Source organism: Cuculus canorus, chromosome 10, assembly GCF_017976375.1.
Source record: "Cuculus canorus isolate bCucCan1 chromosome 10, bCucCan1.pri, whole genome shotgun sequence".
NCBI classification, from domain to species: domain Eukaryota; kingdom Metazoa; phylum Chordata; class Aves; order Cuculiformes; family Cuculidae; genus Cuculus; species Cuculus canorus.
This window is the reverse complement of record NC_071410.1, coordinates 20,406,418-20,431,577: the sequence shown is the minus strand read 5'-3', so window position 1 is coordinate 20,431,577 and position 25,160 is coordinate 20,406,418. Positions and strand designations below refer to the sequence as shown.

The following is a 25,160-nucleotide window of genomic DNA, read 5'->3' as shown; positions in this document are numbered from 1 at the left end:
AATAGCCATCTTCCCCCTAAAGCAATACAAAAGTACCAGATGCTGCTGGCAGCACCTGCTGCTCCAAAAAGCCCCGTTTCTTCATAGTGCAAAGGTTTGGCAGGATGCGTGCCCAGACCATAATAAATCTTTAAGCTTACTCCAGCTCAAGGCAAATTTCTTTCTGCACTTGCAGTTCACTTCCTAAACTGGGGCACCATCCCCTAATGGGTTTTGCTCTGGGCTCACAAGGGGAGCCTGGCGATGCTCAAACCCGTAGCCTCCTCCCCTCCTAACCATAGTTCCCCATGGGAGAAGCACAGCTTCGTCTGGACCGGCCCCCCGGGGAGTAACGGAGCGAGCATCAAACAGAGCTTTCAAGATCACTGTCAGCTTCCAGAGTGCTGCTGCTATTCCTACCTTCCTAACCTCACTCCCAGTATTTACGATTCAGTAGCAAAGAAATACAGCCCACTACACTGCACAACCAGTTCCTCCTCTCACCCTGCCCTCCAGAATCGCTGCACTGAGAGGAGGGACTTGAGCCAGGAGATGAGAAGACCTTGTGTAGACTTGGGCACCTGAGTCAGTCCCAGTGAAGGACTGAAGACAACACAATCAGACTGGCCAGAGCTTCCCACCTTCAGGTCTGATTAGCTATTGCAAAACACCTTGGACATGATCTGGCCTCTTGCAGACCAGGTCTGGTCTCCTTGTGGCCTCTGCCATGTGGACAGTTGGCCAAGATGATAATTTTGTGTTTAGCACCTACCACAATACAACCACGGGGAGATCACACATACTTTTCCTCCCTGTCGACCAGCAAGATATCCCCCTGCCAGGCAGGGCATTGCCAGCAGCCTGTGTGGTTCTCAATGTGCCTTTGGGTGAAGCAGCAAAGAAACACCCCAGCTGCTTGGTCATGAAAAGATGGATGCTGCCAACAGGGGAGACCAGCACATGTGGCTCCTCCATTTGGTTCAGACTCTTGAGCACTCAATTCTGAAGCTTTGCTCTGGAAGATGTGACTTAAGATGGCCTTCTCACCCTTGGAAAAGGAACCATTAAACCCTCATCACCCCGGGCTACAGAGCCAAGATCCTTGGCTGAGACACAGGTGGGGAACAGCAAGAGAAGGCAGGAGGACACAATGGCAGACTTGTCCCAGAAGACTTCAAAGAACCACAGAGAAACCCAAGTAAGAGATGCATTGATGATTTCCTTTTTCATAGATCTCCCAAAGCCATCAGTCCCTTCTGCACAGACATCGCTGTTATGGGTGCAGGAGCTATTGGTGCGCAGCCTGGCTCTGCCATACAGGTGTCTGACATGTGCCAGAAGCGCTGGGCATGAAACTGGTGACCCTGGAGAGCAGGAGCCCTCCCCAGGGTGGTCAGGAGCTGAGACACTGGAGGATTTGTCCAAATAGCAGCTCCTCCATGTAAACCTGGAGATGCCAGCAGGGAAGTAATCATCCAATCCCATTTGGAGAGATGGGATGATTAAGATGCTGCTAGTGGTGGTCCATGAGCTGGGGAGAGAAAAGGCTCCCACTCTGTCCCTTGAATCGGTGGAGATGAGGATGGTATCAGCGCCAGGAGGCAGAAGGAAACAGTGGCTTGCTCCTACAAAACAAGCTACATGTGTCCTGCTTGATTTAGTCTGATCATTCCCTGCTGGACCCCCTTTCCAGGCTTCAAATACACAGATTTGGGGGTTTTATTTTAAAGCTGGGAGGAAGGCATGCAAAGAGGGCAGTGAAAGTACAGGCAGAGGTTTCAGTTCTCTGTCTCCAGGAATGGTTTAGGTTGGAAGGGACCTTAAAGCCCATCCAGTTCCAACACTGTGTTGTGGGCAAGGGAAGACCAGCATCCACAAAGCCCTGGACAGGAAAGAAGGGAGACCCTTTACAGAAGGGGGATTGAGCCCTATCGCTTAAATTTAATAGCGTACTAGAGGACCTAAATAGGGTTTCTTCATGGTGTACTGTCACAGCTATGTAAAACAGTGGAGACGTCTGAAGGCAAACCCAGAGTTAAACACATCTGATAACAAGATCTTTTTTTAAATCGGCCAGCAGATTATGCAACACTGAAGTGGGAGACAGCTGATGGCCTGCAAAGATAACTCTACTGAGAAAAAAACAGCAGATAAGCTTCCAAATGTGCTGCAGGGTAGCAGAGGCGGGGACATCAGACCCAGGGTCTGGAGCCCGCAGCAAGCTGTGCTGGTGGCAGCACTACCTTGCAAGCCAGGCTGTGACAGGGGATGCTGGCCAGTGAGTTTGCTCTTCGAGGCACAAGCGCAGACAGAAACGGCCAGCACTCGTCTTTCCAAGGAGCACAAAATCAGGGCTGTTTGCAAGCATTTGCAGCCCCGGTGCTTGCTAGGGAGCCCTGAGTGCCAGGACTGCAAAAAACAACGCCAGCAGGAGAAGCAGGGGGGATCCTTCAGCAAGTACCACGCTCTCCCTCCAGCCTGCCATCCCCAGAAGAAATCCTGGGCTCCTGGTTAAATTAATCCTAAACCTGAAAACCTGTCCAGGGCAAGAAATCTACACCTCAGCCAGCGTTCATGTTCTGGGAGATCATAGCTGAAGCCAAAGAGGCCACCACAGCACTTTTCCCCAGCTGCCTTCTGTGCAAAGAGGAGCATTTCCAGGGCAGACACCACCCCAAAGGTGGGATTTCAGACAAACAGCCCTCCTGGCAAAAGCCCAGCTCAATACTGGTGGAACACATTTATTAAGATGAATTACTGTAAGATAAAGGCTAGTGCCCAGGTAAATGCTGCATTTGGGAGTGAAGAACTCAGCAGGTGCCATGAATATAGGAAAGCTGTGCTGGGGGCAGAGCTTTTAGACATAAGAAATGGGGGAAATACTTCACAGTTCTCAATGGAGGAGGTGGTAGGAATGTGCTTAGGGACTCATCCTTACAATAAAAAACAAAACACAAACCTGGAAAGAACTTGTCCTGCAGCTCGTGGAGGGATGGGGAATACCACATCAATGATTCGCATACAGACAAACCTCCTTAGAACCCATCTCAGAGGTGGAGCAGAGCACTCTAACCCTATCCCACAGCACTGGCAGCTCCAAAACCATCAACAGAGTTTTGACTACATAGCAAGACCACCGTGCCCCAGGGGAGAGGCAGCAGTTTGCAGCAAGGCTGCCACCAAACAGAGGGCCACCACCCCACCATGCCAGGACAGCTCACAATGACCTCCCTGATGGGAACAACATGGGCCCAGGTGGCCAAGAAGGCCACCAGCATCCTGGCTTGGATCAGCCATGGGGTGGCCAGCAGGAGCAGGGAAGGGATCGTCCCCCTGGACTCAGCACTGGTGAGGCTGAACCTCAAATCCTGGGTTCAGTTCTGGGTCCCTCAGTGCAGGAAAGACCTTGAGGGCCTGGAGCACATCTGGAGAAGGGAACGGAGCTGGTGAACGTCTGGAGAACAAGGGTTGTGGGAACGGCTGAGGGACCTGGGACTGTTTAGCCTGGAGAAAAGGAGTCTGAGGGGAGATCTCATTGCTCTCTGCAGCTCCTGGAAAGGAGGTTGGAGTGAGGTGGGTGCTGGGCTATTCTCCCAAATGACAAGCGATAGCATGCGAGGAAATGGCCTCAAGTTGTGCCAGGGGAAGTTTAGGACACTAGGAAACATCTCCTTACTGACAGAGTGGTGAAGCTCTGGCAGAGGCTGTCCAGGGCAGTGGGGGAGCCTCCCACCCCCAGAGGGGTTCAAAACCGTGTGGCTGTGGCACCTGGGGACATGGTTTAGCAGGCACGGTGGGGTTGGGCTGATGGCTGAACTGGATGAGCTCAGAGGTCTTTCCAACCTTAACAATTCCATGATTCTATCTCTGCTACCCACTCTGGTATTTTACAACTCAGCTTCTTTGTGGGGTCATTACCTGCTCTCTTTGGTCCACATTTCCATCGCTGTTGCAGGATTTGGTCCCTCCACCCTCTCTCAGCTGCAGCCTCCCATGCAGATAAAGGAGGGAATCACTCCTTACAGTGTCCACAAATAGCTCAAAAGCAAAATTCCCTGCACTCAGACTGACGGGGAAGTGTAGAGGGGCAGAGATATTTTCTGTTTCACACACTAATGTGCTCTCTGAAAAGGTGCCTCTGAAGGGCAGGTCTGCATATTTAGTAAGGCTGAGGAATGTATTTCGACTGCTATTTTAAGCAGAAGACTGACAAAGCTGAAAACTCCTAAACTATGTAAAAAATAACAGCCTAGAGGTCTGAAACTTCCAGAATCATAAAGAAATACCAAATAGATTTCAATTCATTACAGGTCAGATCATCAAGATGCTGGAGCTGCGTTCAGAGGAGAAGCTGGTTTGGAAAGACATCTCATCATCCTGGCAAATCCAGCTGCACCCCTATCGGAGTTCTGGAGACAAAGGGGTAGGTGCCTGGCCTGGAAATACTCCTTTTTGCACAGAAGGAAGCTAAGAAAAAGGGCTTTGGCTTTAGCTTTGATCTCCCCGAGCATGAACACTGGCTGGGCTGAGGACTTCTTGCCCTGGACATTCTGATCCAGTGGGAGATGTCCCTGCGCATGGCAGGGGGTTGGAACTGGATGGGCTTTAAGGTCCCCTCTGACCCAAGCCATTCCATGATTCCATGATCTTGCTCTTCCCTGAACTTCTCAAACACTTCATAACATGGATGTGGAAGCAGTCTCAGACAAGGAGGACTGGAAGAGCTTTTCCCATATGAGTACCTGTCCCGAGGTGCATCGTGACAACGGCTGTCCCATCCACCCCGGAATGTAAAGTGGAGACCCTGCCTCTTCCCGTGGCATTTGGCATCTCATGCTCCTCTATGCCAGAAGGCTTTCACCAGGTCCAGCTTGAAACGTCTCTGCTGCAGTCTCAGCCTCTTCCTCCTCTTCCACTGAGCTGCATCTGACAGTGCCTCGCAGCTGCTGGCAGCCCACCCGGCACTGCTAGCACTCGCAGAGAGGGGTTTGCACTCTTTTCCTCTCTCCAGATCATCCGGACAGCCACAAGGACCTTCTTTAGTGAGCAAAGAACAAAGTGCTGATGCTGCCTGCAGGAAGCACGGGGGTTAAGAAACAGCTTTCTGTCCGAGAGCCCCAGTCGCTCTCTGAGATGGAGATGGTGAAGAACAAGCTCCAGCTCTCCCTGCAAATGCATCCTCATGTGCTTTGTTATGGGCAAACGACTCCAGACAGTGCATGCTGCATCCCCGACAGCTGCTTGGCTCATGAGGCACCTCAGGGATGTCGCAGGGCTTGTACACCCCCGGCAAGGGCTGGAGCGACCAAGAGAGAAGCAAACAACCATCATGTTTTCTCAGGCACTGGCAAACCGACCCTGAATCCACATCAGCAATCCCTGCAGCAGCCTGGTGGTTTTGTACTCTGGCAAGGTGCTGGTTCAAGGAACCACTGCTTAATTTAGCGACCAAAAAAAAAATCAATAGCCCATTAAGATGCAACTAATTGTGACAGCCTCTCTCTATGTTATCATTTCAGTGAACAAAGCTGCAAATTAATTTGCTATTAATTGGTATGTGCGCTTTGTAATGACAATAAAGTATTAACTGCCCTCTTCCTCTTGAATGTTTTTCACCGGGTGCATTGTGGATCAACTCCTGACTCCGGGGCGGCAGCCAAGAGGCAGTGCCAGGCTGCTGGCAGAGGCTCGCCCCACGCACAGCTCGCACAAACATTTCCCTTGGTGATGCAAACACACGACGCCTGATTGCACGCTGGGAACACAAAGCATTTGGTAGATCAAGTGGTCAAAGCAGCAAGGTCAGCCGAGTCTCTTTCTTCCACGGGATTAGAGGTGATCGCCTCTTCCTCCAATGCTTTCTGTAATCCCCGTACAAAGCCTTTCCCACTTGCTGCTGGTTTAAGCCTGAACGTTGCTATTCTGTTACAGAATTCAAGGCAGGAGAGATCGCAATCATCACCTCTGAATGCAGGAAGGATGCAGGGAGGCAGAGGAGGAAGGAAAGCAGGAAGGAAAAGCAGCCGCTGCAGACCGGGCAGAGGCTGGAACCAGCCTTGCCCTGCAAGGTGAAGCTGCTGTCACAGCAAGGATGGAGACAACATCCCCACCTAAACCAAGGGGCTGAGGACAAGTCACTCTGCCTGTACTGCCACAGGGCAAGGCTGGCCCTGAGCTGAGCATGAGCTGGAGAGATGAGGAGAACAGCTTTAATGAGCAGTGTGAGGTCCAATCAGAGAATCGTTTGCTTGGAAAAGACCTTTGAGATGGAGCCCAACCATATCTGTCCACTACTGAACTATCCCTGAGCACCTCATCTGCCCATCTTTTAAACACCTCCAGGGATGGGGACTCCACCGCTGCCCTGGGCAGCTGTTCCACTGCCTCAGAACCCTTTCAGTGAAGAATTTTTTCCTAATATCCAATCTAAACCTTCCCATGGCACAACTTGAGGCCAGTTCCTCTCATCCTATCCCTTGTCACTTGGGAGAAGAGCCCAGCACCCATCTCGCTCACACCTCCTTTCCAGGAGCTGCAGAGAGCCATGAGGTCTCCCCTCAGCCCCCTCTTGCCCAGACTAAACAGCCCCAGGGCCCTCAGCTGCTCCCAGAACCCCTGTTCTCCAGCCTCTTCCTCAGCTTTGTTTGCTTCTCCGGACGCGCTCCAGCTCCTCAAGGTCTTTCCTGCACTGAGGGGCCCAAAACTGAATCCAGGATTCGAGGTGCAGCCCCACAGGCACTTAGTCCAGGGGGACGATCCCTTCCCTGCTCCTGCTGGCTGCCTCATGGCTGATCCAAGCCAGGATGCTGTTGGCCTTCTTGGCCACCTGGGCCACTGCTGGCTCATGTTCAGCCACTGTTGGCCAGCAACCCCAGGTCCTTTTCTGTCAGGCAGCTTCTCAGATGCTCTTCCCCAAGCCTGGAGCACTGCATGTGCAGGACTTTCCTCTTGGCCTTGTCGAACCTGAAGCTGTTGGTCACAGCCTGCCCAGGTCCTTCTGTAGAGCCTCCCTGTCCTCAAGCAGATCAACAGTCCCATCCAGCTTAGTGTCATCTGCAAACAATGAAGAGCAGCACAAGGCGCTGCGCCGTCCTGAGGCACGGCAGCCAGGCAGCAGCCTGCAGAGAGGGGCTGAGGCTCAAAACCCGCATGGAAGACAGGGGTGTGACAATTGCAGCCACTGCCCTTACACACAGAAATGGGATTTTAGCTCAGAATCAACCAAAATAACCTTTTCCTCTCTCCTCAGAGCACTGGAAGAAGCACAGAGCATTGCTCTGGCTGGGGAACCTCACCGGTCCAGACCACTGCATCTCCAAGAAGGTGTGGACCAAATGGGAAACAGGCTGAGTTGTAGAGAAACTGAGACTGAGGTTGGCAAGAAACTTGAAAATAACCCCAGTCTTGAAACTATCTCAGCCCAATGAAAGGAAGGCAGGATAGGCTGCCCACAACTATGCTATAGGCTGCTGGAGGGGTGAGTAAAATAACTTTCCTATGTGTCCACAGAGGTCAGGATGAGATGGAGAGGCTGAAACCGCAGGAAAGTATCAAGCTGGACCTGGTAAAAGCCTCCTGGCACGAAGAAGGACAAAATACCACAGGAAGATCTCCATTGCACATTCTGGACTGGGTCTGACAGCCATCATCGTGATGCACCTCAGGACAGCAGCACATGGGGGACGAAGCACTTCAGTCCTCCTTGTCTGAGTCTCTTTACTTCCACACTGGCATCATGGAGAGTTTGATCAGCTCAGGGAAAAGCAGGATGAGAGAGGCTTTTCCAGGGCTTTGGCTCTGTCTAGCAGCAAATTACACAGCAAAATAGGAACACGGTGGCTGGAGGCAATGTCTGGAAGTCCTTTTTTTTACAGCAAAGGTTATAAAAACACTCTCATGCTAATAGGAAAAGTAAGACTATGCCAAAGTGCTTTGGAAGAAAGAGAGACTCAAATGAGCTATACCTGGGTCAGGGCAACCCCAAACACAATTGCGGGCTGGGAAGAATGGATTAGGAGCAGCCCTGAGGAGAAGGACTTGCGGTGCTGGGGGATAAGAAGCTCAACACGAGCTGGCAACGTGTGCTCACAGCCTGGAAACCAACAGTGTCCTGGGCTGCATCCAAAGCAGTGGGACCAGCAGGGAGGGAGGGGATTCTGGTGGCCCCGGCTATGGCCACTGTTCCAAAGCCATGCTTCAGGCACAACTTGTAGTTTGCTTCCTGGAGCACTTGTCGCTTTGATATCCAAGTGCTTTGCAATTATTAACTCTTCATTTAACAGCATCCCCAGACAAGACAGAGGAGGTGAGTTTCCTGGGGAAAAAGGATTCCATGGTCAAAAGGATTTGTTATTTCTGGGAGCACAGCTGGAGATGCCCCAGCCTTTGAAGGCAAGGGTGCAGGCTGCACCATGCTGAGCATCCAAAGCAAACTCTCACTAATGCCTTCCAGCTGCAGATGAAGCTTTGCAGTGCTCAGACCCAGTGGGTTCCACTTGTGCCTCAAAAGAAATAGCACCTGAGCACAGATCTGTGACAGAGGTGACTCTGCTTCCCCCCCTCCCTGAGAGCAGAATCTGCATGCTCAGTGTCACCCACGCTCCAATTGAAAGCACCCATCATTCCCCATGTGCAGAGCAGCCAGCAGGTGCTCCCTTCCTGAGCCAGCCCAGCAGTATGTGCCTCTTTCCAGTGGTTCCCACTCACCTCACTCTCTCCTTGAGACCTTCCTGATCCCTGAGAACCACCCCCACATCTTCCATCATTGGTGACTAAACTCTCTGAAACAATTCAGCATCACACCAGCCCCTCAGTGTCAGCGATGCTGCCCACCACGCATTCATCTCTGCTCCCAGGGCAGCCCCTGGGGAAAGGACACAGGAGCAATCCCATGTCTCCCATGACTCGAGCACTTTGCCCATCACCCCCCTGCTCCTCCAGTTGCTCTCACCAACCTCCACTTGCTGGCAGATCTGTATCAGCTTGGCCATCTGGTTTTCCAGTTCGCTGTTGCGTTTAACCAGGTTGGTGAGATTTGTCTCCAGGGTTTGCTGCCAGACCAGAAATGGGAGAGGAGAAAAAAAGAAAAAAACAAAAAGATTAGCAAAGCTGGAGGACGGTCCCCAGCCTCCCATTAGCATCCTTGACCATTTGCCACCCAACATGCCGCCTAAAGGAGTGACAACCTGAATAGCAGCGGGGAAAGGCTCTTGGGTATCTCAGTAGCTCCAGCCTGTGCTGGTGGCTTGGTGAGTAGCCCAAGACAGGGGAGCCACCGAGCTCAGCACCACAGTGCCCCGAAGGAGGCCACTAGACAGAGAGGACATTGTGGGTGTCTGCCCTTTGCTGCTCCTTTGGAGCTCGTTTGAGAAGACAGAGTGGGTTGTGCTCCTGCAGCAAAGCTGATTTTCTCCTGTGTTCCCAGGAAAACTTTGCGGGCAGCTGGGAAAACATTAGGTGCATCTAAGTTTCCCAAATATGTCCTCAAACCACTCACCGGTGCTGAACCCTCTGGCAAGGTGTGAGAGACTAAATGTGTTGCTCCTCACATTTCTACCAGGGAAAAAAAGAGCACAGCTATTTTCATTCTAAGTTTTGTTTTGCACGTGGTAAGGAAGCCTCAAGCTGTGTCAGAGGTGGCTTAGATTAGATATTAGGAAAGATTTCTTTCCTGAAAGAGTGGTGAAGCCCTGGCAGAGGCTGCCCAGGGCAGTGGCGGAGTCTCCATCCCTGGAGGGGCTCAAAAACCATGTAGAGGTGGCACTTGTGGACATGGTTTAGCTGGCACGGTGGGGCTGGTCTGACAGTTGGACTGGATGAACTAAGAGGTGGTTTCCAACCTTAATGATTCTACGACTCCATTCGATGATTCTAAGCCAAACAAGAACCTGTTGAACCATCAGAAAAGGACTTTTCTCCTTTGCACACCATCTCTTCTGAAGCAGCCCAGGCACAAGGAGGGAGAGCAGTGGAGCAGCTCTGGAGCAGCAAGGGACGCTTTGCCTGCACTGGCAGGCAGTGACCAGCAGCCTCCGGACACAGCAGGGGTGAACCCTTCCCAGCCCAGCTGCCCACCCATCTGGCACCCAGCCGAGCTCCACCGCTCCCTCCCAAACCTCCCAGATCATAGGAGCACCAAGAGCTGTTCTTCCATGCTCAGCCAGAAAGAATCCTGTGATTCTATCAGGGATGGTTCGGTTGCGGGGCAGGTACGGTTGGAATCGATGATCTCAAAGGTCTTTTCCAACTAAACAATTCTATGATTCTGAAGCCTGCCCGCCTGGTATCACTCACTGCTCTTTTCCACCTCTGCTCTCCCCTCCTCATCCTCTGTTGGTACTGGAGATCAAAGGCCTCTGGGAGGAGGCTGCGGTCCCTGTGTTTGCCTCCCCAGCTCCCCGGACACATTGCCTTTCGTGCAGGGCAGTGATTGCAACCCAAGTGATGTGGGATTGTGATCCCGTTTGGTGCCCACAGGCTGCAATATTCATGGAGCAGAATGGGATCCAGCAGAGCGTGGGAAAGGGCCTGTTTGAAAAGATTTCGATAGCTGTGGACACACAGTGGGCTCATATTTTTTTGTTATCAATAATTTAAGTGACGCCGCATTTCCATTAAAAGACGTGGTTCCACTAAGTGGAAATGTTTTATAACAAAGTGCTCGCTACCTGTTGCAACGCTTGTCAGGAAAATGATATCCTATTAATATTTTAAACTTCAGGGTTGGAACAGGATCCCTGCAGTGTTTTATTCATCCTCGGGTAGAAACTGCAGTCCGAGGCTTTCATCAAGGTTCCAGCAGCCTCATAAACACGGTCTTTCTCCACTCACACAGATAATTTAGGGGCCGGTTAGCCAAGAGAACCTGAATCACAGTCATGAAGCACAGGCAAGGCATTCATTCCTGAAAAGCCACTGGCTCCTAAAATATTCCAAGCTCGTTTGCAATCCTGCAAATTGCTAGCCAACGGCGGGTAAAGCTGAACACAGATACAGCCTTGAAAAACGAAATAAAACCCAGGGTGTCTTCATTAAATGGAAAGCGTTTTGCACAACAACGCGGTATCGATAATGAAAAACCCAGCTGCTAACAGTACTTGCCACCTTCTTTCCTTATAGCTCAATATTATTAAACGTAATTTGACTAAAGCATTGAACATTTAACTTGCTAATTATCTTCCTCATCACAACTCGGCTGCACTGAAGTCACAGCTTTGAAATTGCAGCTGATCTGCTTTAATGTTGCTGGGCTGTTGATGGAGGACAGGGAGGGTAGAGATGCTTGAGATACAATCCTATTTAGAATCATGGAAACACAGAATTATGGAATGGTTTGGGTTGGAAGGGACCTCAAAGTCCATCCAGTTCCACCTCCCACTGGATCAGGGGCTCCAAGCCCCATCCAACCTGGCCTGGAACCCCTCCAGGGATGGGGCAGCCCCCACTGCTCTGGGCAACCTGGGCCAGGGCCTCCCCACCCTCACAGCAAAACGTTTCTGCCTAAGATCTCATCTCAATCTCCTCTCTTTCAGCAGAAAACCGTTCCTCCTCGTCCTATCCCTATCAAGAGCACTTGTGTGCTCCTTGAAGCTCAGATGTCCAAAACACATATCCAGCACCCCTAGTTTTCCAGGGGACAGCACACCTTCTCCCCATCCATAAACATGCACAAAACGTGTTCCTGAGCTCTCATGCCTCTTTCTCCCTGGTAGCAAATGATAGGACAAGGGGAAATGGCCCCACAATGCACCAGGGGAGATTTAGGTTGGATATTAGGAGGAACTTCTTCACTGAAAGGGTTGTCAAGCACTGGGAAGGGCTGTCCAGGAAGGTGGTTGAGTCCCCATCCCTGGAGGGGTTTAGAAGACCAGTACCTGTTGTAGTCAGGGACATGGTCTACTGGTGGACTTAGCAGGGCTGGATCTATGGTTTGACTCGATGATCTTAAAGGTCTTTTTCAACCGAAAGCATTCTGCGATTCTGTTATCCTGCGATTCTGTTATCCTGTGATTCTGTAAGCGCACGCTGCCGCTGCAGCGATGCTGAAGCAGTCGCCAGTGTTTTACTCATATTAATGGCTCAAACAAGAAGCACCCTCTCTTGCTGCTCCCTGGGTCTGCGGGGCTCCCTTAGTGAGGCCCCTCTGACTGCTGCAAACTCTCTGTGCAGCACAGGAAAATGCAGACGGAAGCATTTCCTTCTGCTTGATTTGCTGAAACAAATAAAATAGACTAGAAGCTTTGATTACACCAGCTGGTTATTTTGTAGGTATATATAAATTACAGCAATTATAGGGGTTAGGTTTTAATTGCATTATAACACGCTTATAATTGCCCCAACCATTCACCTTCTGGCCCGAACTACAGAAGAGCTGATTTCTCTACAATTGGGAAGAGAAATGAGAAAAAGAGATAATAAGGAAATACCAGCAAGTCATAGACTCAGAGACTGGTTTGAGTTGGAAGGGATCTCAAAGCCCACCCAGTTCCACCCCCTGCCATGGGCAGGGACACCTCCCACTGGATCAGGGGCTCCAAGCCCCATCCAACCTGGCCTTGAACCCCTCCAGGGATGGGGCAGCCACCACTGCTCTGGGCAACCTGGGCCAGGGCCTCCCCACCCTCACTGAGAAAAAATTCCTTCTAATGTCTAGTCTAAATTTTCTCCTTTCCAATTTAAAGCCATTCCCCTTCGTCCTGTCACTACAGGACTTTGTAAAAAGTCCTTTCCCAGCTTTCTAGCAGCCCCTTCAGGTAACTGCAAGGTCACTGGAAGGTCTTCTGGAAGCCTTCTCTTCTCCAGGCTGAATAACTCCAGCTCTCCCAGCCTGTCCTCATATGGGAGGTGCTCCAGCCCTCGGATCATCTTTGTAGCCTCCTCTGGACCCATTCCAACAGCTCCATATCCTTCTTATGTTGAAGATTCCCGAACTGGACACAGGACTCCAGGTGGGGTCTCAAAAGATTGGAATAGAGGGGCAGAATCACTTCCCTGGACCTGCTGGCCACGCTGCTTCTGATGCAGTCCTTGAGCAGAAGTCATGGACGCTCAGTGACACGAAGGGCCTGGGCTGCCCAGGTAATAGAGAAGTCAGGCAGGGAATGGCAGGAGCAGAGAGGAGGACTGCATGGACATGCTGACTGTGGGAAAGCAGCCGAGCCTTTTCCAGCCTGAGCTGCCTGCGACCATGCAGCTCGCAACAACTCCATGAGGATTAAACCCTCTCTGGCAGTGCTGGCAAAGCAGCTCAGCAGCTGCACCCCATTTACCTACAGGCGGGCAGGTGCAAATTACAGATGGAAAAGTTCTTTACTGAAAGAATTGTGAAGCACTGGACCATCACTCGACCCAGGGCAGTGGAGGAGTCTCCACCCCTGGAGGGGTTGAAAAACAGTGTGGCCATGGCACTTGGGGACAGGGTTTAGCAGGCACGGTGGGGTTGGGCTGATGGTTGGACTGGGTGAGCTTAGAGGTATTTTCCAACCTTAATGATTCCATGATTCTATGATATCAGGAAATATACCTTCACTTGAAAGGGTTCTCAGGCACTTGGGAGAGTGGTAGAAGCTGCCCAGGGCAATGGTGGAGTCACCATCCATGGAGGTGTTCAAAAAATGTGTAGATGTGGTGCTTTAGGATACGGTTTATCAGGCACGGTGGGGTTGGTCTGACAGTTGGACTGGATGAGCTTAGAAGTCTATTCTAACCTTAACGATTCTGTGATTCTATGACTGAGTGTGGAGCCCACCTGCTATTTACCACCAACAACTCTGGCAGCGACACATCCCTCGGAGATGACGTTGACAATTGATTCCCAGCCCCCAGCAAAAAAAAGCTAACAAATCAGGGGAAAATCCGATAAGCGAGTCAGCTGCTTGACTTTGCAGAAAGAAGTTCCCTAGACAATAGAACAAGTGACAGAAAGACACGATTGAGATGCCGAATGCTCCCGTGCAGCTCCCGCCTCGTGACACTAATGTATTTTAAGTCGCTTTGGAGCCAAACATACTGAGTAAAAGCTGAAACGCACTGCCAGCTTTCAGGGCCTGTTATCACCCCAGCTGGCAGAGCTGACCTAGAAAATCAAGCCATTTATTATGGTGAGGTTCTGACAGCGTTTCTACTTGTGCTGAAGAGAAGCTACAGCAGGAGCCCTGAGCTGAGCAAAGAGGTGCTGGTAGTTATCCCACTTGCTTGTCACCCCCGCGGAGGGGGACAGGGACCAAGGGGAAGCACTTGACCAACAGCTGAGGATGCTCCTTGAAGGAGCAATTCAGTGCATAAAGACAAGTTGCAACGTTCCTCTTCACATCCCCTGCTCAGCCAGATCGATTAAGAGTGGTTCTCTATACGTTGATTGGATTACATGATCATTGTCATCACAACTCCTGCGGCAGCAGTCACCTGAGCTGTGCCGGTGTGCAGTGCTCAGGCAACGTCCTCAGTCCCCAGCCTGGAGTCCTGCAGGGTCCCCATCCCATCCCATCCCTTCCCATCTCATCCCTTCACCCCCCACACAGCAAGCACAGTTATCTCAGTCCATAGAATCACAGAATCACTGATTTGTTAAGGCTGTGAAAGACTTCTCGGCTCATCCAGCTCATCCATCAGCCCCAGTCCATGATGCCTGCAAAACCATCTCCCAAAGTGACACACCTGTATGGTTTTTGAACCCCCCCAGGGATGGAGACTCCACCTGGGCAGCCTCTGCCAGTGCTTCACCATTCTTTTGGTAAAGAAATTTATGCCAATATCCAACCTAAACATCCCCTGGCACAACTTTAGGTCATTTGCTCTTGCCCTATCGCTTGTTACTTGGGAGATGAGCCCAACACCCACCTCACCACAAACTCCTTTCCAGGAGCTGCAGAGAGATGAGGTCTCCCCTCAGCCTCCTCTTCTCCAGGGTAAACAGCCCCAGGGCCCTCAGCCATTCCTGATAAGACTTATTCTCACAGACCCTTAACCAGACTTGTTCCCCTCCTCTAGATATGCTCCAGCCCCTCAATGTCATTCTTCTACTGACTTGCAAGCCCAGCAAGACCTGGGGCTGGATCCTGCTCTTGATTTGCCACAGCCACCATTCCAGCAGCCGCATTCCTAATTTGCAATGAGATAAAAAAGAAGAAGGAATCAGCTCGGAGCCCAGAGGGGAAACTTTGCTGGGCTGAGCAGGAGCATGGGTAGAGAGGGAGGGCAGGCAGGATCAGAAACGGTGCTCCCTCACACAGCCTTTCAAGGCAGACTGTGTTAGCACACGCTGTGACTAGTATCTCTGTGGGGATTTAAATTTAGGAGAGAAAGATAAAAGAAGAAAAAAGCCAAGTAAACAGGGCTAACTGAACGTAAAATTCACAGCTGTTTGTTGTGCCACTGCCTAATTAGCACATATTGGATTTGCCTCTGATGGGCTCTTCCTGAGCACCTTCACTCCGACCGAGTTAACCAGCATAGCTGGAACCCATCCGATGATGGGGAGCAAACCCCTCTTCTGTTTCACCTCTTGAGAGATAACAACACAGCCTGGGTTTTTAAGGCAACCACTCCCCAGTGCCAGCCGGCTTTGCATCCCCACATCCACCCTCACGGGACACCATTACAGGCATTTCACGTTCCTGACAGTTCTGGAGCTTAATTACGCGGTGGTCCCCAAACCAGCCTAACGAAAGCAAATGAACCTGTGCAGAAGTCTGCTTACCCACTAAAGCAGCATCGTGGTGTCTACTTCTCCCGCGCCCTGCTGGTCCCACCACTTTGGATGCAGCCCAGGACATGGTTGGTTTCTGGGCTGGGCGCACACATTGCCGCCTCTTGTTGAGCTTCTCATTCCCCAGCACCCCAAGTCCTTCTCCTCAGAGCTGCTCCCAATCCATCCTCTGCCCAGCTTGTGTTTGTGCTTGGAATCGCCCTGATCTAGGTGCAGGTCCTTGCACTCGGCCTTGTTGAACCTCATACAGCTCGCACAGCCTCACCTCTCCAGCCTGTCCAGGTCCCTCTGGATGTCATCCCTTCCCTCCAGCGTGTCAACCACACCGCATACGCACTGCGTTCTGTTTCTTTCTAGCAGTGTCTGACAAGCATTTGTACCACTGGCTTGCAACACCTAGAGCTTCTCACCACAGAGGATGCAAATACATCACCGAAGGAAGGATGGGGAGCTGCCACTCAGATGCTTTCTGGAGAAAATGCCTAGTGAGCAAGCAAATGTCCCGGTGACCCCGAAACAGGAGACGTCCTGGTTAACTCTGAGCTAAATACAACCACTTGGAGTGTGCATCATCCAGGGCATGTGGGGGCAGGAGTTTGTACTGGCAGGGACCTTTCTGTGGGATGCTCTCCCCACCCCAAGTGCTTGCGTCCTTAAGGAAGGCTGCCAGGCTCTTGCCAGGCTCTCTCTAAATGAGAAACGCAGGAAGCCAAGCTCCTCCAAACCCTAAAGAGACTAAGATTTTTTTTACACTTTGCATAACTGCTGTGGTTTCTACCGCTTTGGACGTTGGTGCTGGAGGTGATTTTCTCAGCAGCTTCCCCAGGGCCTGGCTGCACATCAAGGTAAGATTCTTCAGTAGAGTCCAAATTCCCTTACCGTGTAGTTATAAAGGGAAGGGCTCCTTGCCCAACACGTGCACACAGGCACACAATCACACAGAATCATGGAATAGTTTGGGTTGGAAGGCACCTTAAAGCCCATCCAGTTCCACCAACCCTGCCATGGGCAGGGACATCTCCCACTAGACCAGGCTGCTCAAAGCCCCATCCACCATGCCTGACAGACCTTAAGCTCAGCAATATCAAAAGATCGGCTGATCTGGACACCCACAGCTCTGCTGTGACCTGCCCTGAGCCACACGCCAGCAGCCGGACGGGAGGGAAAGGTCTGCAGAGCAGAGGAAGGTGCTGAGTGGAGCAAGTGGGTGCTCCCAAGCAGGGAGGAGGGGATTATGCCTGCAGATGTGCTTGCTCAAAAAGCAACGTTTCTGCCATGCCATCCTTCTCTAATAGAATGGATAAGTGAAAAATATCTGTCATGACTGACAAAACTCTTCCACTCAGTGTCCAGCTCGTGGCTGCAAGGAGCTTACAGGAGACAAATTGTCTCCAAACTTCACCTGGCCTCTACAAGAGCTGGTGTCACCCTGCAGTGGGTGCAAGGCTACGGAAACCTCAGGCCAGTGGCCCCAGAGCACTACAGCCTCAATAGCTGCTGATGCTGCCCAGCCTGCTGCCACCTCATTCCCTGCCTTGCAGAGGGCAGGAGTCAAGGGCAAACTCTGGCATAGCCCATGTGCCCAGGGTCCCACTCTGCAGCAGCTGCCACTCCTCCTCTTGGATATGCCAAGTGAGAAGAGGAAAGCAAGAGAAGCAGCAAGGGCTTCTCCCTGTGCCTGCACAGGTGCTCCTGCCACCTGTTACTAGCCCACGGCCATTAACAACACAGTGGTCATCAGGGACTCCTAGGTAGGGGTATGGATAAGCCTCCTTTGCAGCAGCAAAGACATGGTAATGAGAATGCCTTGCTAGCCCTTCTCTTGTGGCTTCAGATGAGCTCTGGTGTTCGGCATGATTGGATGGAGGATGGAAACGGGACTTGCGTAGCCTGCAAGGAGAATCAGAGCAAGTTCAATTTACACAGACATGGCTCATGACCACTGAGACAGCTAGAAAATCCCACAGTAGAGTGAAGAGGCACTTACAATCATAGAGTGATAGAATCCCTAGGTTGGAAAAGACCTTTGAGATCATAAATTCCAACCATACTTGTCCACTACGAAACCATATCCTTAGGCACTTCATCTACCCGTCATTTAAACACCTGATGGGGACTCAACCCCCTCCCTGGGCAGCCGTTCCAGTGCTTGAGAACCCTTCCTGTGAAGAAATTTTTCCTAACATCCAATCTAAACTTCCCCTGGTGCAGCTTGAAGCCATTCCCTCTTGTCCTATCACCTGTCACTTGGGAGAAGAGACCAACACCCACTTCTCTACAACCTCCTTTCGGGCACTTGTAGACAGAGATGAGGTCTCCCCTCAGGCTCCTCTTCTCCAGGCTAAACAATCCCACATCCCTCAGCCGCTCCTTGCAAGCCTTGTTCTCCAGCCCCTTCACCAGCTTCATCGCTCTTCTCTGGACGCACTCCAGGATCAACGAAAGCACATGACATATTTTCACTTGCCCTGGTCAGCGTTGTGTGAGGAGCTCCGTTGGTGCCAACAAACAGCTCCAGTGCCGCAACACTATTAGACCTTGCAGGGAAAAACACATCCAGCAGCCACTGCTCTGCAAAACTGCTGGGGAACCTCACCTCTCCCAAGATGCGTAACAATACCTGCTCCTGCAAATGCGTGTCATCCCCCGGCAAAGCCACACTGTGCTAGAAAGGCAAAGGGCTGGCCACGGGGCTGGAGCTATGAAAGGCACCCTTGGTTTGTTGGGGGGATGCTCCCAACAGCCAGCACTTGTCCGGGATGCAGGAAGCTGCTGCTGGGGTGCACGCTAAAGGTGTGAGATTTTTCACGAATTAAAGGAGTGTTTCCTTGTCTCCTATTCAATCGAACCGGGCAGCCTGACAGGGCCACCACACCCACGTTCACCACACAAACAAGGTGACCCTCTGGTCACCTTGTTTGCACAACTCTGGCTCCTGGGTCCTCCACTTGGGACTTGCCCCGAGGCACTGTAATAAGGTCTAGAGGAGACATGCTTGGGACTGGGCCAGGCCTGCAGAGAAGAGAGCAAGCTTCCCTCACCTGGCTCCACTGACATCCTCTCTCTCTTCCCCAATGTCCCCTCACACTGGTGAGGCATTGACTGTATGCCCTCCCCACCAAACTCTCTCAACTGGTGGGTCACGTCCATCGGCAGGATCACAGCTACCCTCCACAACTCTCGAGGCCAGAAGCTCCTGGAAAAGAGACCTGAACATTGGCATGACCCAGGATATTGTGCTACAAAGATTTGCAGGCTCCTGAGCATAGAAGTGTTGAATCATGGAATGGTTTGGGTTGGAAAGGACCTCAAAGTCCATCCAGTTCCAACTCCCCTGCAATGGGCAGGGACACCACCTCCCATTGGATCAGGTTGCTCAAAGCCCCATGCAACCTGGCCTCAAACACCTCCATGGATGGGAGATCCACCACTGCCCTGGGAAACCTGGGCCAGGGCCTCCCCATCCTCATACGGTAGAGAAACATCTCTCCATCCCCACAGCACACCCTCACATGCCACAGGGGCACAACCAAAGCCCATCCTCAACTATAGTAAGGATTCAAACTTCTACCAACACATCCATAGACATGCAGAGCTTTTGTCTTCTTAAGGTACACTGGTTTCTCAACTAAAGAAATGAGAAGAAACAAATGCCTGCAGGTAAAACTCACTGCCTGTCAATGGAAGTGACTCAGGGTCACACTTGCCTTCTCCCTGAAATTCATTCTTCGGCCTCATTTCCCCAAGAAATGACAAAATATTTCTGCTCCTACAGAAGGGCAACCTGAGGGGTGGGGAGAACATGCTAATTCTCTTATAAATCAAAGCAGTTCCAAGGAGGGGAGAAATACTGCAATTTTGCCATTTCTCCAAATCTGCTGATTGGTTGCAGACTTGGTCCAGAGCATCATTTTGGCACAAGTTGTCCTCCTTGCCACAGAGGATGAATGGCTCACTGGTGATGGATAACCTCTTCCTGCTGGAGCTTGTCTACACAAGATCATTGCTTGAGGAAAAAGTTGCTCCTTGGCAAGCCACGTTGATCCACTGCCCTGGGTAAAAGGAGGTAAGATGGACTGAGAGCAGGCCCGAGGAGAAGGACTTGGGGTGCTGGGGGATGAGAAGCTCAACACGAACTGGCAACGTGTGCTCACAGCCGAGGAAACAGCTGTGTCCTGGGCTGCATCCAAAGCAGTGGGACCAGCAGGCAAGGGAGGGGATTCTGCCCCTCTGCTCACCAGCACTTCAGTGTTTACATCCTTTAATCTTTTCAAAGCGATTCTTTTACTATTGGGTATTATCATGGCTTTCTGTATCATCACAGCAGTGTTGAAAATTGCTTCAATATTTTATCATATTCCTCCTGAGTGTGACAAGCCAGTTTTTATTCCTGAAGCTATCTAACTATTACCTGCTTGTCTGAGCTGTCCTACTTAAATACTCCATGACTTTACTCTCCCGTTCAGGCTGTGTCCTTTTCAGCCTAAAAAGAATGAGATTTTCAGACATCTTATTAAATTTGTTACATTTGATATAAAAATTCCCAAGCTGTGGCGAGTCTTGAGCTTATTTATATATCTTCCACCACTTTTATTTATGTGGAGCAAGTCCAGAGGAAGCCACGGAGATGATCCGAGGGTTGGAGCACAGTATGAGGACAGGCTGAGAGAGTTGGGGTTCTTCAGCCTGGAGAAGAGAAGGCTGTGGGGAGACCTTAGAGCAGCTTCCAGTGCTGAAAGGATCGTTATTCCATGATCCTTGTGCGACCTTTCCAAGTCAGGACATTCTAGGATTCTATGATTCTATGAAATCCAAGAGTTGGTTAGAAAACCAGCTTCATCTAACCAGAAAAGCAACAGCATGATGATTTTTCTTGATAATTCCCTGGATGTTGCTAGGGAAGAAGCTTCTTAACCCTCAGAGATACTGGTGTAGGTCCCCATGTCGGAGACGGAGGCCTTCGGTATGGGTCCTTTCTGAAATCCTCAGTGTTTTAAAGAGACCTGAGGTGACCAAATCCTGCCTTGCAGGGTACGCTGGATCTCCTAGTGTCTGTGAGACCCCAGTGGGATGGATGGCTCACGTGGTCCCGTGCACAGAGGGCTTCACCAGCAAAATCTCATGCGCCAGACACGAAGAAACACACCCCAAGATGGTTCGGCAGAAGCTACACACAACCTTTGGAAGGCAGAAACTTCAAAGGGCTTGCAACAAATCACAGCCTATAATGCCCGTTAACAGCCTTGGACGCGGAGAAAGCATTAGAAACCAGAACACACCGAGAATATGGAGGAGCCCTTCTGAATGCAAAGGAATAGCTACGGACAAAGCTAATGCTGCTCGACAATGGATCAGCCCATGAGAAAGCAGCCACTCTTTTTTCCAGCCCAGGAAGGACTGTCAGCATGAAATAGGAGCGGGATTGGAGCTAGCAATACCTTGTTACCATTGGCTTTGAAGCCAAAAGTGAACAAAACTCCTTTCAATGTAGAAAAGATTGACAACACAGCTTCATTCCCATAAATATGTATATCCTCATGGAAGAATCGACTGGTGGAATGCAAGATGCATCCTTTGAAGGATTTATATGAATACATGGGAGGCGAAGACAAAGAACAACATAAAAGTTGCCCTTAGAAGCTGCCCTGAAAAGGAAGAGAAGGGTGGGTGGAGACCAACCCCAGCAAACAGGAGTCTTCATGGGTTGACTAATGGTAGTGCAATTATGTTAACGACTCATGCTACAGATAATGGTACTGCTATGGAGAGCCCTTAAGAATATTCCTACGGGCATGTGAGAATCTCCCGAGCAGATGGGTTTCCAGGAAAAAAAAAACAGCTTGACAAATACTGATTTGAGGCACACTGGGAATGTCGGAATAGCAGGAGACTAAGTGTCACTGGTAATGTTTGGGATCGATTCTTAAAGACAGACAAGCTAACTAAAAGAACATCAACGAACATTTTTGCTATTAAGGTTTCCTAAGGGAAAAAATGAACACCATTAACATGGAGAACAGCCACCACTTCTCAGGGCAACCTGGGCCAGGGCCCCAAAATCCTTACAGGAAAATATTTCTTCCTAAGATTTCAGCACAATCCCTGCTCTTGCAGCTGAAAACCGTTCCCCCTCATCCTCTCCCTGCACTCCCTGATCCAGAGCCCCTCCCCAGCTTTCCTGGAACCCCTTTCAGCACTGGAAGCTGCTCTAAGGTCTCCCCACACCCATCTCTTCTCCAGACGGAACAACGTCAACTCTCTCAGCCTGCCCTCATACAGGAGGTGCTCCAGCCCTTGGATCATCTCTGTGGCCTCCTCTGGCCTCGCTCCAACAGCTCCATGTCCTTCCTGTGCTGAGGACTCCAGAAATGAACACCTGACTCCATATCTGTTTCATTTTAATGACTGAATGATAAACAGCACAGAGCCTGTGCTTCCTTCCTCAGTAAAAGTTCTACTAAGTAAGTATATAAAATCACAGTGGACTCTATCAGCTCTTGTCAGCATTTTAAGCATTGTCTGAGAGCTGAAGCTGGGATGCATCCTAAGGAGCTACGAAATCACCCAGTGGGACATGAGCAACACAAGACCCGATGCACGGCTGGGGTTTTGAAATGTCTGAAGGCTTCTTAAAATCCATGATATCATCTGAAGAGCTTAAACACCCATTGTGAGGCTGCAAAAAGGAAATTTGGCACATAATTTATAAAATCATAGAACCATAAAATGGTTTGGGTTGGAAGGGACCATGAAGATCATCCTGTCCAACACTCCCGCGGTCTTCTATTCGTACTTAATAAACTACCAAGCTTCTGTTGAAGAAACGGCGAGATTAAGTTCAATGAATCCTCCCTTAACTGAAAGGTTTGGAAAGTGCTAGAGAGAAATTCAGGGAAGATTCATCCATTTCTGAGGAAAATCTGGTTTCCATTCAACAATAATATAGATGCTTTGTGACTTGTGTACCAGACAAATTTGATCAAAGATTCACCAACAACGTCATTCAATTTCTATCACATTTCCCCAACCAGATTAGCCAAATTCCAGCAAAGAGTAATGAAGAACTGCACGGAAGGTTCCTGTTCTACCCACTGCTCCTTGTTGCCTGGGCTGCGTATCAACAGTTAGCTTCAGCTGTTCCAAAACCGAACATGAAATGCATAAAATGAATTAGAAGGAGAATTCACGCCTAAACACTGGGGAGATATGGTTTGAATTACAAATACAAAATTAGCTGGAAAGTGAGGCAAAAGCTCCTGCATTTCAAATTACTGCAGAAAACGTATTGAATTCTGCAGAAATCAGAAAGACACAGCATCAGAGGGCGATGACAAACGGCAAGGGAGAAATCAATTCAACGGGAGCTTGACTTGCGTTATGACCATGACCCAGAGTTTATCTTTACTAAGCCAAAACATCATGGAACACGATTTTAATCTAAAATATTAATTGGCAATAAAATGCATAAATTATATCTGCAAATGGCTCATTCTCCAGATTGCCTGTTAGTCCCACAGTGCATTTATCTGGTCTTCCATCCTCCTTGCAGTGGTGGCTTTTATCATCTTCATTGCCACTTCATTTATATCTGCCATAGAATCACAGAATCGTTTGGTTGGAAAAGACCCTTGAGATCATCGAGTCCAACCGTCCCTGTCCACTACTGAACCATCCCTGAGCACCTCGTCTGCCTGGCTTTTAAACATCTCCAGGGATGAGGACTCTACCATTGCCCTGGGCAGCCATTCCAGTGCCGGAGAACCCTTTCAGTGAGGAAAGGCCACGCCATGGCACAGACATTCAACTCTTTCTCTACAGTTGATTTCTGCCTGTTCCTCTGGCCAGAGGTTTGATACAGGCAGGTTTGACGCAGGCTGAGCTACAGTGAACATCAGGTGGGTGCATGCTCAAAGGGAGAGAATACCGGAGGAGGACAGTTGGGGTTGTTCAGCCTGGAGAAGAGAAGGCTGCAGGGAGACCTTAGGGCAGCTTCCATTACTGAAAGGGGCTCCAGGAAAGCTGGGGAGGGGCTCTGGATCAGCGAGGGCAGGGAGAGGATGCGAGGGGAACGTTTTTCAGCTGCAAGAGGGGAGACTGAGATGAGATCTTAGGGAGAAATGTTTTGCTGTGAGGGTGGGGAGGCCCTGGCCCAGGTTGCCCAGAGCAGTGGTGGCTGCCCCATCCCTGGAGGGGTTCAAGGCCAGGTTGGATGGGGCTTGGAGCCCCTGATCCAGTGGGAGGTGTCCCTGCCCATGGCAGGGGGTGGAACTGGATGGGTTTTGAGATCCTGTCCAACCCAAACCGCTCCATGAGGGTTTAGAAGGAGTACAGCACTGGGAAGGGTCACAGGCACTTGGTGTCCCTGACCAAGGATGGGAGAGGAGCCAGTGCATGCCAAGGGGAAGGGCTTAGTGAGAAACCCAAGATGAAGGAAACCTCCTTGCCTGTACCAGGGGAAGGAGAAGATCCCAGAGAAGCTCTCAGCTTTTATTCTCCCACATCACCACAGAACAGAGGCAGCTCTTGCACTGCATGCCTTGTCTGCCTCCCTTGCGCTGCAGTTCACTGCTTCCAGGCATATCCTACTTCTGGGGCTGCAACACCCAGCCCACCTCTGGGGCTGCAATGCCCATCCCACCTCTCAGGTGCATCCCACCAGTGGGGACTGGGGCTCAGCAGTCAGAAGCACCAGGACAACCTGTCCCAGGCAGCGTCCTCCAGGCACCCGCTCCCAACAGTTCGGAGCCCATCCTACCACAGGGCAGGAGCGGCATCACTAAAGCTGTTTAAATATTTACTCCTCCATCCCAAACTGCTCTTGCCCCCCCTTATTGTACCACTCCACTCTCACACCTGCTCCCCCTTTCAGGGTCTCATGCTGGAAAGGGGACATGCAGACAGCTGCAAATGAATGATAAACTACAGAGGTGCCTTCCCTCTCCCAGCGTGCCCTAAAAAACTCAGCTTCTAGCTCTGAGGATCAAACAAGATGATCAAACGCTCCAGTAGCTGGTTTTTAATTCCCCATTGCTCCAACTCCTGCGCATGCTCACGAGCCTTCTTTTTTGCCTTCCCTTCGGTCTCTGCAGCAGAAGGAACAGGAGTTTGCAGCTGCGGCAGAAGAACAGGCTGAGGCATGAACAGCAGGCATGAGAATCAGAAATCAAATGCTTCTCTTTACCTGCCTCTATATTGAAGGGCTTATCTTGCCTTTTAAACTCTTATTGAAGGGTTTAAAACCTTCCACTGGAGTTGGAGGAGTGGGCAATGCAGACGGGTTAGCCCCAGGCAAAGGATGGAGATGCTTGCAGGACCTGGTCCTCAGCATCCAGATGAGGATGTCTGCCTGCTGGGGAGAGAAAAGCCATCCGCAGGGACCCTCCCTGCATGTGGCTTCCCAAGAGGTAAAGCCACAGGAGACATGCTCAGGGCAAGGAAAATGATTACAAAGTTCACAAAGCCTTGCAATGAACAC

General features: G+C 50.6%; 1 protein-coding gene across 2 annotated transcripts in view; it reads right to left on the bottom strand.

Moving 5' to 3' along the window:
* MID2 (midline 2) overlaps positions 1 to 25,160 on the bottom strand; it is a 117,275-nt gene that overhangs the window by 29,911 nt on the left and 62,204 nt on the right. For both annotated transcript variants that reach the window (XM_054076097.1, XM_054076098.1), the window contains exon 3: positions 8,934 to 9,029. In XM_054076097.1, the coding sequence (XP_053932072.1) occupies positions 8,934 to 9,029 (96 nt within the window). The remainder of the gene's footprint in view (positions 1 to 8,933; positions 9,030 to 25,160) is intronic.